The sequence below is a fragment of the Apiospora aurea genome (assembly GCF_038362705.1).
Source record: "Apiospora aurea strain CBS 24483 chromosome Unknown utg000001l_segment0_segment0, whole genome shotgun sequence".
NCBI lineage: Eukaryota > Fungi > Ascomycota > Sordariomycetes > Amphisphaeriales > Apiosporaceae > Apiospora > Apiospora aurea.
In genome coordinates this window covers 6,934,422-6,946,579 of record NW_027117388.1, presented here as the reverse complement: position 1 = coordinate 6,946,579, position 12,158 = coordinate 6,934,422, and the positions used below count along the sequence as shown (strand labels likewise).

At 46.3% G+C, this 12,158-nt stretch overlaps 3 protein-coding genes across 3 annotated transcripts; 1 reads left to right on the top strand and 2 right to left on the bottom strand.

The window, feature by feature from the left end:
- Positions 1-128: 128 nt before the first annotated feature.
- PG986_002115 (uncharacterized protein) lies at positions 129-1,993 on the bottom strand (the record flags this gene model as incomplete). The annotated part of the gene is made up of 3 exons (XM_066838337.1): positions 129-1,701; positions 1,793-1,816; positions 1,914-1,993. The coding sequence occupies 3 exons, from the start codon at positions 1,991-1,993 to the stop codon at positions 129-131; spliced, it is 1,677 nt and encodes a 558-aa protein (XP_066707230.1).
- A 1,810-nt stretch (positions 1,994-3,803) lies between these two features.
- PG986_002114 (uncharacterized protein) lies at positions 3,804-5,246 on the top strand (the record flags this gene model as incomplete). The annotated part of the gene is made up of 1 exon (XM_066838336.1): positions 3,804-5,246. The coding sequence occupies one exon, from the start codon at positions 3,804-3,806 to the stop codon at positions 5,244-5,246; it is 1,443 nt and encodes a 480-aa protein (XP_066707229.1).
- Positions 5,247-6,168: 922 nt separating this feature from the next.
- Positions 6,169-7,035, bottom strand: PG986_002113 (succinate dehydrogenase cytochrome b subunit; the record flags this gene model as incomplete). The annotated part of the gene is made up of 3 exons (XM_066838335.1): positions 6,169-6,613; positions 6,726-6,792; positions 6,996-7,035. The coding sequence occupies 3 exons, from the start codon at positions 7,033-7,035 to the stop codon at positions 6,169-6,171; spliced, it is 552 nt and encodes a 183-aa protein (XP_066707228.1).
- Between the last annotated feature and the right edge of the window lie 5,123 nt (positions 7,036-12,158).

Sequence of the window (12,158 nt, the reverse complement as noted above, 5' to 3'; positions counted from 1 at the left end):
TTTTAGTAAGGGGACATACTAGTTCATTTTTCTTGACCTATAGACAGAACGTCTGTGGAGGTTGTTGGAATGCATTGCTTATTAGATACAACGATTACTGATACAACTCCTCCTTGTCCTCCCAGGCATTACTGCAGTATTACGAAACTGGTAGCCATAGAAGGCAGACCTCCTTTCGCCCTCAACGTATTCCCGTCTAGCGTCCAGCCGATCCCACCCCAGGGGCTAGACACGACCCGCGTCACTTCCACATCAGCAGGCAGGGCGATCCCGACATTGGCCACCGAGTCGCCGGGCGCCACGACGCTGACCAAGACCTGCCCGCCGTACTTCCAGTACGCGACGTCGAGCCCTCTATCCTTCCCGTCCTGGAGCAGTGCGGGGTTCGCGCCCGTCAGGAAGTCCATGACGGGCGAGGCCGTGACCACCTTGGCGATCCGCGAGAGCGCGCTGCCCAGCGCGTCCGAGGTCGGGTAGATCCAGGCCAGCCGCGCCTTGGCGCCGTGGTTGAGCGCCAGCACGTCCATGGCCCAGGCCTCCTCGGACGTCGGGTCGCGGCTCCAGTAGTCCTCGGGGATGCTGAAGGACTGCGGCACCGCCCAGACCGGCTTCCGCGTCGCGGTGCCGCCGAGCCAGGCCTGGTAGTCGTGGAAGTCGTCGATGCGGCTCGCGACGTCCAGGACCGAGCCCTCGCAGTTGTCGCAGCCGCAGTCGCCGAAGGTCTCATTGCAGGCTGTCTTCCACTTCTCCGAGTAGGTGGCGTTGATCCCGATCGGGTAGGCGTCCTCCATAATGATGTCGGCGCCCGCCGAGTATTCCTCGAAATGGTAGTTTTGGCAGTTGAGCACCAGCGCGGTCGGGTGGTACCTGTCGAGCGAAGCGATGAGGTCGTACGCCTGCTTCGGCGCGTCGAGCGGGTCTTGCCAGCCGTCGGGCTCGTCGGCCGTGTACCACGTGAGCAGCGAGGGGTGGTCCTTGACGAGCGGCACCTGCCACGCGATCGAGCTGAGGTTCTTGTACGAGCCGCGCATGTCGTACTGGAAGAGCAAGTTGAGGCGGTCCATGGTCCGGATGGTGGCTGCCATGTCGGCGTCCGCGAAGGAGTTGACGACGTTGACCGCGTTGAAGCCGAGCGAGACGTATTTCTCGATGTTGGAGGCGCTCTTGTTCAGGTAGCCGGAGTAGTCCCCGTAGAAGCCGTACGGGAAGGCGGGCAGGAAGACGCCGTTGGTGGTGGGGTTCCGATACAGCAGAGAGCCGTACAGGTTGTCGATTTTGACCACGCTCCCGGTGCTCTTCTCGGGGAGGAGAAACAGCTCGGTGGTCACAGAGTATTTGGAGTCGCTGTTGCGCGAGGTCGCCGTCAGGGTGATTGGGTACCCCTCCATTCGCGGCTCCATGGTTTTCAAATCCACCGGGAAAAGATTGTCCGTCGTGCCAGGCACCACCGTACCCATCGCCAAGGTTTGGTTCTGCCATGCTATCGTCACCTTCAGCCTGTCAGGCTGTTTGGTCGTGTCATTGGTCGACGCACTCCACGGCGAACCGTGGATGTAGGAGATGGCAGCGTCGACGATAAACTCTCCCCCCTCTTCGCTGGCTACATAGATGCTGTGTCTTGGGGTGATCTTCAGATCCAAGAGTGGTGTGGAAGATCGGGTAGGCGGCTCCAATCTGCCGCCGGGCATGACCAGGGGCGAACTGCACGGGGTCTGTCAGTCTCATGAATCTTGACGTACCGTTGATATTCCATGCACTCGCGAACCGGAGTGACGGTCTTGGTGCTGCTTACTTAGCCTGGTACGACTTGCCACACCTGAAAAATATGTTAGCAAGACGATCTTTATGGCGGGCCGATATATGTTCTTGAATGCAAGCAGCAGCGTTAGTTTGGTTCTAACACCATGACTTACCATCGATCTTGAGCGGCAACGCCCGAGACGAACAGAGCTACGATGGCGCTCGCAAGACCTCGAACCATAGTACCTCGCATAGTGTATGCCCTTGGAAAGTTGTTTGGTTGTTTGAAGAAATCACCAGCAGGCAGCTTTGGGGGTCAATGCAAGACAGTATGTGGGAAGAAGGGCGTTTCATTAGAGCATATCCGAGAATCAGAACCATAACATTGCCTCATGACACTGGTTCCCAAATAGGAAGGTTCTTCGACAGCAGCCTGGGAATCAGACGTTAAATATGCTGCTTCGGCAGTCATCGTCTCATTGAATGCCGCCCCCGCAACTCAATTTCCCGGGGGTTGGCCAGGCCCAAGACAAGGATTGGAGGGGTAAAGGTTAAGCAGGTACTTGAAAAGAAGGGGTGGCTAATTGCAGGGACAGATTGTATCAATAGCGATCATGGTTCTGCTCCCCAGTCAGTCGCTGGATAAATGACACAGAAAATAAGACGACGACACCAAACAAGGTGACAGCGCCCAGTCTCAATTAGACTTCAAGATGTTCTTTCCGTAAACAACGCTACCAGCATCGTGAAAACGATCCGTTGTTGTGGCGTTGCTCAATTCGCTGCCCACGTTCAAACCCAGATCAGCAACAATACGCCGTGGGGGTTCAGGCACCCGAGAGACACCAGCAGATAGGCATAGTTGTCTGGACAATTAACGGTTTTGTCTAGACAAGGTTCTAGACTCTCGTGTCTGCCATCTTGAGCGAAATGAGATTTCGTTCTGTAGCGAGATAGTCGGGTACGCAGAGTGGTTTTACCCAGGGGAGACATTGGTGGTCCTATCCGATTGAATAGAATAAAGAGGTTTCTGGCATGGCACATATTTGTCGGCGCTACGCATCTGTTGCGGTTGAATAATAAGGTGTGATGTTCTCGAACGATTCATCACATCGTTACCAGAGGAATAAGATCCAGTACGTTGGTCTCCGTTTCCTTGTCGTACAATGCCAATTTCGTCAAGGGCTGGGTTCGAGTCGAAGATAGCCTGTATGCTCGGTTCCTTGTACAGTAATCGACAACTGAGATCTAGGACAGGGGTACGAAGGCTTGACTTGGAAAAGATCAATCTTCTTGGAACCCGATCAAAGTAAAGGTCTCCTCCATCCAGAGAGGAGTCTACGCAGCTTGTGAGAGGGTCGTGACAACGCAGTTTCCCAACCAACATTTTCGAGCACGCGAACAAGCCCATATCCAGATAGGTTATAAGCAAGGTCCCCGGGATTTGCGTTTCTAGAAAGAAGAAAATAATCGGGATTGTTTTCTTGCACTAGCAGCGAGACAATCAATTCCATGAACAATCCCCAAGAACAATCACTTGAACGCACAAGCCACCAACCAGCCACACCCCACCGGCAACCCCACCGTCTTTTCTCCCGACCATCTCAAATAAGGCTGAACCTTTCCAACATCACCAAGCATCAAGCTACATCAGCCTTGTTGCTCGTGATCAACCCTCCCTTCGTCGACTGTCTCCTCTGGACAGTTCAGGCGCATCATTTACATCATCGAACGGTCAACCTTGATTCCGTTCTGCGCCGAAAGAAATCTCGGGGCAGCTCTCGTTTACCTCTTGCCTTTCGTCGTTTCCGTTTGGAAGTCGCAAACCGTCCCTCGAGGATGTGCGACGTGCGACCTGTTTGCCTCTCCAAAGCGCATTAACCGATTGACACTCGCTTCAAACATCCACCCATACAAGTCGACTCTCCTACCAAGCCGTCGTACCACTTAGAACCTCCTCCAAACTCGCTGCCACACAAGTAAAAATAGTTCGTACCCACCGATACAATCCGAATCGCAACTTGATCAACCGGGAAACTTCTCGAGGGGATCGAAGGTCCACGATGGCGTCTACCGCAGCGGCCCGCACATCGGCTCCCCAAGATGCCGCACACAAGCCAAACGAGCCGCGCCTTCTGTGGAACCCCGAGAACGTGAAGGATGTTGCCGAGTCGGTAGGCATTGGCGCCCTGGGTGACGAGGCCCTTCGTGTCTTGTCGCAAGACGTCGAGTACCGCATCGGCCAAGTCATCGTCGAGGCATTGCGATTCATGCGCGCGGCCAAGCGCACCAACATGACGGTCCAGGATATTTCGCAAGCGCTACGCGTCCTTGACGTCGAGCCCTTGTACGGATACGATTCCACTCGGCCGCTCAAGTACGGCGAAGCGAGCCTCGGCCCCGGCCAGCCGCTGTTCTACATCGAGGACGAAGAGGTCGATTTCGAGAAGCTCATCAACGCGCCGCTGCCCAAGGTCCCCAGAGACATGACCTTCACCGCCCATTGGCTCGCCATCGAAGGCGTGCAACCTTCCATCGCACAAAACCCCAGCACCTCGGAGGCGCGTTCGCAAGACATGCTGCCCAAGGGTCCTGGCGCGAACCCTGCGCTCCCTGCCCTTGCCGGAGCTCAGTCGGCCAACTTCCGTCCGGCTGTCAAACACCATCTCAGTCAAGAGCTGATTCTGTACTTCGAAAAGGTGCAAAATGCTATCTTGAACGACGACCCAGACCCAGAAGTCGAGCGTCTTCGTGAAGCTGCGCTTGGTTCCATATCTTCTTCACCTGGTATCCATCAGCTGATCCCTTACTTTGTCACATTCTTCTCCAACGAGATCACCAACCACTTGGACGACGCGTTCATCCTCCGCCAGGTACTCGCGGCGACCAGTGCTCTCGTGAACAACCCAGAGCTCCATCTCGACCCTTATGCAAACTCTCTCATCATCCCGGTCCTCACCTGCCTTATGGGCCGCAGGCTGGGATCAGAAAACGGCACCGACGCGCTAAAGGAGCAGTACCAACTGCGCGAGTTGGCGGCGAGCCTGGCGGGATTGATCGTGCGTAAGTTCGCGCGCTCTAACAAGATGCTGCGACCCAAGACGACGCGCACATGTCTGAAGCAGTTCCTGGACCCCAACGTGCCGTCGGCGGTCTGGTACGGCAGCATCCTGGGCGTCTCGGCCGTGAGCGGGCCCGAGGGCGTGCGCGTTCTGCTGTTGCCCAACATGAAGGACTTCGATACCAACATGCTGCAGAAGCTAAAGGAGGGCAACGAGAACTCCCGGCTGGAGTACGAGGCCATCGTCGGCGCTATTATCAAGGCGATCCGCACCCTCGTTCCGGATGCCGATCAGGTCATGACCAACGGCGTTAACGGCGCTGGCAGCGAGCGCGAGATCCAGAGCGTGAAGGACTTCCTGGGCGACGCGGTCGGCAGCCGGCTGGCCGTCTTGGGCGATCATAGGCTCATACAGGCTGTGCTGGATGCGAAGTCGTTCAACTGAAGCTGAAGGTGTATCAATACCAATCATCAGGACGCGTCAGATGATGACGGGGGAGAGATAGAGAAAGTGGAGGATAAGAGAGGAGAGAGCAGAAGAACGGAGGGAAGGAAAGACAGCTTGTACTTAGGAATGGCATAGGCGCATCAGGGACATAAGGCGTTTTTGGCGTTTACCCACCACACCACATAACTGAATGAACGGGTTGCTTTGGGAATGATATGCATGAGCGGAAGTTGGCTCGCTGGCAAAGCACCAAAACAGATGCGAAGCAAAGCCTGGATAACGCGGTCTTTGTCGAGGCAGACGCGTGGTGAATGAAACCTCAGGGAGGAATCCGGCTGCCCAGTAGTCAGTCCCCCCTCGGCAGGTGGCCTACTTGGCTTGGCCAAAAATTGAATAAAAGATAATAACAATCAATGGGCTTGTTTACCCTCGTGAAAATTTGGAACATGCGTGTAGACGTGGGGGAACCTTCCGGGTGACCAGAAATCCCCCAGCAGCTTATCATGCAGCCTGTGCTATACTCGGCGATGTCTAACTAGCCGGTGGGGAAGCTGCTGCGCTTTGGGAGGGGTTTCACACGAAGCTCAGGTCATACTTAGGTAGTTTGCAAGAAAATGAAAGTGTACATTGGGCACAATGATGTATCTAATCATGCGGGAACACCTATCGTCTCACTCAACCGCCCCTTCTACGCCTTCCGAGCGATTCTGTCCTTCCTTGGACCACCACCAGCTCCACGTCTCCAGGCCGGAAGGAAGTTCATCGTGATATCTTCTTCGGCCTTTCATGGAAGATGGCCGCCCCATGGCAGGCTGATTCTACAAATGCCAGGACCGAGTAACCCCTGGCTGGCTCCTAGTCAACTTGCATCCTCCCCCTTCTCCTCCCCTACAACCCCATCCCTCCTTTCCTTCGTTCTTTAGAAGAAGAGGACCATACCCAGAGCCGAGACCACACTGGCGCCCAAAATGGCGTAGCCGCCGGACATGACGGATTTCTTGGAGAAGCCCTTGGCCGTGTCCCAGGTGAGGTGACGCATGCTGTTGATGCTGTGGAAGGCGAAGGGCCAGGCCAGGAGGAACTTGAGGGAGCCCTTGACGGCCAGCGGGAGGGAGCCGAAGGCGGCGGCGATCGAGGCCGACTCGATGTGCCAGCCGAGCAGGGGCGCGGCCAGGTACGTGGCGCCGAAGATGTACAGGCCGCCGCTGAAGACGGAGCCTGTGATGCGGTTCCAGATCGAGCCGCCGAACCAGGTCTGCGTCGGGTCGTAGACTTGCAGGTGCGGGGAGATGGGCCGTTGGCGGCGCTGGGCGGCGAGGAGGGATTGCGCGTCGTTTTCGGTTATTTTGTTCGTCGAGGCGGGGCTGTACGTCGTCGCAAGTTGTCTGGTTAGTTTGTTGGTCGATGGAGGAGGGGTAGCAGGAACCCTCGCGCAAAGATACGCGAAAGAGAGAGAGAGGGTCCTAGTCGGCTTACCGGGTCTGGATGGCGTTGATGGCGACGCGAGGGAGGTTCTGGGAGAAGAAGACATTGGGCTTGGCTCCTGTTTGCACGGGTCAGCGTTGGTTCGGTCTTGTATGCGAAGCAGTGCTGTCGGTGGCTCGGCAGGCGATAGAGTCCAGCGAGAAGCAATGCCTCCACGCTATCGTTGGACCTCAGATCCACTGCCGCCATATCGTCGCCCAAGATCTCGCCCAAATCCAAAGAAGCTCGAAGAGAATCCACAAGTGCCGTTCGTTCACTTACCCTGCTGCAGGGCCCGCACGCCGACTCGTGATACGTTCATGGTGTTGTGATGTGTGTGGGTTCAACTGCTTCTGTAGCTCGTAGTTGTATCGGGTCCTCCAATGTCTGCCGGAAGTCGAGTCGAGGTCGTGAATTGGAGCAGCAGGTATCTTCAAATGAACATTCAATCGCGAGCGACAACAGCCTGCATCATCGGGACGATCAATCAAACGACGACCTCCAGACTAAAGGCAGCCCCACATGCTTCCCATCCTCGGCTTTTGGCTGGCCAATGGCACGTCCCCAATTTCTCAGTAGGCTCTCTCTTTCCAATGCCAGTGTCCTCTGCTGCTGCTCGTGGCCCAACGCCTAGCTCGCGGCTCACGTGACTGTCCGGCTTATGGGGCTCTGGCCGGCCACTCGTCAAAAGCAGACTTGGAGCCTCGAGATTTCTTCCTTTCCTCTCTTTTCCTCTCCAGATAGAACTGAGTGTCCAGATCGTGCAGCGCCTTTGCTATGGGTGTTGCTACTCGGTCAACTGGCGGCCTTCTTGGCTGTATGGACGCTCGGAGAGCAAACATACTTGGGAAAGTAGGATCCTTCGTTAATCTCGGCCTCGCGTTACACCATCACGAGTTCGTTTCATTCTGTGATCTACATATCAAAAATTGCATCGCTCTGCTTTGTGAAGCCTCGGTGATATCTAGCTAGATAGATGACTCTATGCGCGTAATACGGGTGCGGTCTTTCAACTCGTCTGAAGTCGCTTGTGGGCATCCACGGGGACTGAAAGTGCAGTCCCTATGTGCTGCGTCTGTTAATGTTCCAAACAGGAATGGCCTGCCTCCCAACGGCTACCAACAAGGACGGACGGCGCAGGTGAAGAAAACATGAATGTCACCCTATTAGCCGAGTATTACATCCTATGCAGAATGCTTGGTGAAAAGCTCAAAAAATACACGGTGCGGTCTAATGTACTTGTGCGAATTCCAGTCCGGATCGAAGACCATTTCTACCAATGTCTGGGACTGGTTATCACGATGGCGCACCTAAACTGGTATCCCACATGGGGAATCTGGCAATTGTATTTAGGTTGTCTGCTTTAGTATATAGACTATTAAATAGGTTAATTTTTTCACATACGACTATATCCTGCTAAATATTAGGGATCCCGTCCGCTCTTTTATATATAAACAGTAGAAAGCTTTTTTATATATAAGAGAGCGAACGCGTGCCTTTTTAATAAAGGTTAGTACACGGGCTTTATATTATTAAAATGAAGCCCGGACAGTATTAAAAGGTTCTCGGTTTATTAAAGTACGCAGTTATTTATACCGATAAGCTTATTTAATTATTAACTTTACTTTATTTTTAATAGATCTCTAATATATTACCCGAATTAAAAAACTTAATACGGGAGTAAATATTTATAAAAAAAAATAACCGTCGAAAACGTTATTCTATATTTATATACTCTTTAATATCGTGCTTCTAATATCCCTTATAATTTAAATAACCGCGTAGCCTATTATACGGCTATATTTATATTCGCGTGTAATAGGTTTTATAATAAAACCACGCTTTAAATACCTTATTAAAATATTAAATTTATACTCGTACGTAATTCTTAAAACCGTTCGTAAATAAAGCTTATCGCGTATATTATTATTAACTAAAATAAGTAAGCGATTAATATTATTTATAAAAATTAAAAATATATATAAGTAATTCGTTACGTTTTAATCTTTTATTTTTAACCTAATACCTTTTCCTCTAAGCTTATATTTACGGTAACTATTATATCGAGCAGGATATTATGCCTTACTCGATTACTCTTTACTCGAGCTCTTTTAAATAAGGCGTTTAAAGACGAGTTTAAATCTTTAGAGTAATTATTATCTCAAGCGAAGTTCGAACACGTAAAAAAGATTTAACTGCCTTAGAAAACGTTATATTAAGGTCGCTGTATTATCCCGTTAGTTTATTATTAATTTTAAACTATTTAAAAGCGCATTGTTTTAATTATTAAAGCATAAGATACTCACTAATAGTTATATTTATTACGCGTCGGCGTAGGGGGGCGATTAAATAAAGAATAATATAAGCTTTAACATTACTTTTTAAGTTAACTTATTAATTTAATAGTATTCGTTTTGTTTTTCTTTATTTATTAATTATTAAAATAATAAATAGTACTTTTATTTTTATTATATAAAATTATTTACTTTCGTATTTTATAAAAGTGTTCGAGTAAAGCTATTAATTACTGTATTTCCGGGATAACGTAACTTATTTCTATTTTAAAGAATAAATAGGAAATTATATAACTTTATTTTAAGTAATATAGAATTTTTCCTTAGAAAGAAACCCGAATATACCGCTTAATACTATAATAAAAGATTATAACGTATTCGAAAAGCGCCGAAACTTTATTATATTCCGTAAACTTTATTTTAAAGTAGGATAAAGCTTTAACGGGTGGGATAGCGATAAAGCTAGATCGATTGCGTTTAAAATTTAGTGGATCCGAGCGAAACTCGCTTTTTTAATTATCGAGTAACGCCGGTAGGAGTATTTTTATAAGGCGGATTAATTACGTGCCCAAGGTTTATTTATTACTGTTTTAATATAGCCCTAGTAATATTTTAGTAAATCGAGCTCTATTCGGGGCGGCGCTATAGTTAAGGAGATTAGGAAACTCTTTAAATTATTTTTTTAAATAAAGGATCCGGAAAAAAGGATTAATATAGCTTCGTTTCGTTAACTGAAATCTTTAAACTATATTTTAACGGCCGTAATAAAAATATAGAATTATTCTAAATAGAGGCTCGGTTTATTAAAGTAGTCGAAGAAAGCGTAATAGTAAAAGCGCTTTTCGTAAAGTATTATAAATGCTTTTTTTATAATATAGTTTTTTTTATATTATACTTTTAATAGATATAATACGAATATTTATTATCGTAAAAAAAATTAAGGAATTAATTTACGTTACACTTTTAATACTTAAAGTATCGCTTTACGGTATAAAATAATATTTAAATCGAAAATGTAATATATTAAAATAATTATATCGAATTATTTCACGGTATAAAGTGCTCCCTCATTTTACCTATTAACGCTAGGGATAAGAATAAGGCTTAGCTAGTTAAGTGCGTGCCTAGCACCGAAAACTACCCTCCGGGTCGTGGGGGTATAAAACTCGGTAAGGGTATATATTATATTTATTTTAACGAGTTTCCGTAAATAAGCGGCTTTTATAATTATTAAATTAAATATAAAGCGGTGATTTTTTAATAATTCTTCCCTTACTTTACGTATTTCCGTTAAAAAAATTAAGTAGTTTTTATAAACGGAGCCGAAACGTAGTATAGCTATTTAATCGAGGAGTATAAAAGCGGTAACCCGTTTAGTTCGTTTTAAAATCCCGAATACGTTCCGAAGAAAAAATTTCGTATAGAATAAAAGCGCTTAGCTTTAGTTTAAAAGCTTTAATAATAACGTAATAAACCGCGAACGCGGCCCCCGATTTTATAACGTAATTATAATATAACGTTTAATAAATATTTAAGAAAAAAAGGAATCGTTAATAATATAATTTTAATTAACTCTTAATTATACTTTAAACACTTTATTTAAAAATAATTCTAAAGGGCGAGCGAGCTTATCGCGAATCCTCCGTTATATTCTTATTACCGAGTGTATTAAAAAAGATTTTTAACACTTTTATTTAATTAAAAATAACGGGGTAATTAATCCGATAACCTAAGAAATTATAAGCTTAATTAAACTTAATTATATAACGTGGTAGGATTATAATAGGGTGTATTTATACCGGTACCTATTAAGTTTAACGTAAAGTTATATAAAACTAATATAACTAAGAACTTAAAATATAAAAAAATACTATTATATTTTTTTTAAAGAATTATTTAAGGTTAATATAAAAAGTGGTTAAATAATTTACTATTACTAAGCTTAAACTTAATAATGCGGTAAGTAAAAGAGAATTAATAAGTGAATAAAGTAAAAAGCTACTAGTAATTTTAATATAGCTTACTAATATTATTAAGGCTACTTATAAATAGGTAGATAATAGTGTTTAAACTCGCCGTTTACCGTTATTTAGCCTACTTTTACGGTGTATAAAGTGCTTTAAAGCTTTAAATTTAGCGCGAACTCTTTAAATATATATATTAAATTCGCGGGTTAGTTTTACCTTATTTATTAATGCCGTTTTAATAAAGAGGATATTGCTTACGCGCTTACTCACGTATATTCGCGTGTATTTAAAGATTATAATTAATATTATAACGAAGTATAATAGTTTATAAGGATATATATGTTTACGCTATACGTAGAGAATTAACGTTAATTACTATTAAAATAGTAAGTATATACGACGTATTATATAAAAGTCTTATAGTTATTTATTAATTACTTAATTATTATAAAGCCTTTTAACGTATAATAAGTATTAAATAATTAATAATTAAATTATTTTAACTAAGAATAAAATATTTTCGAGATAATTACGTAGTTATTTTATATTTTAACTCTTTTTAAAATAATTAGCGCTTATATTATTAATTAAGGGTTAAATAGTGTAAAGCCTCGAATAAAAAGTATATTAGCCGACCCCTTAACGGTAGGTTTATAAACTACTAGTTTTACCTTCCTCTAGCCTAGCGTTACGATCTGTAAACGGGATCTGTAAATACAGATGCTTATCCACGAGCGCTTACTTCGTATATCGCCGCCGACCCTGCCGCGTTATAGCTAAATCCGTTCCCTCCCGCGACTTTACCGTTAGCTAAGTTTACGCCCTGCCCGTCGAGCTAGCCGCCGCCGCCGAGATAATAAACGAGGAATTCGCCTCTTTCCCCTCCCTCCCGACCGATTTAAACCTTTACTCCTTCGGCCGCATCGGCGTTTATAACGTTATAATTGTTTATTTACCCGTCGATTAAATAGGTATTAATTTAACCGTTACGGTCGTTAATTAAATATAATAAAGCTTTTTATTATTACGCTTTAATATTTTTATTAATATTAACGGCGGCGTTTCGCGCTTTAATAACGAGTTTAATATTCGGCTCGACGACGTTATAATTAATTAACCGGCTAGGTAATATAATAAAGTCGTTTAATATAATTTCGAAAAGACAGGGCCCGACGGTCGTATCG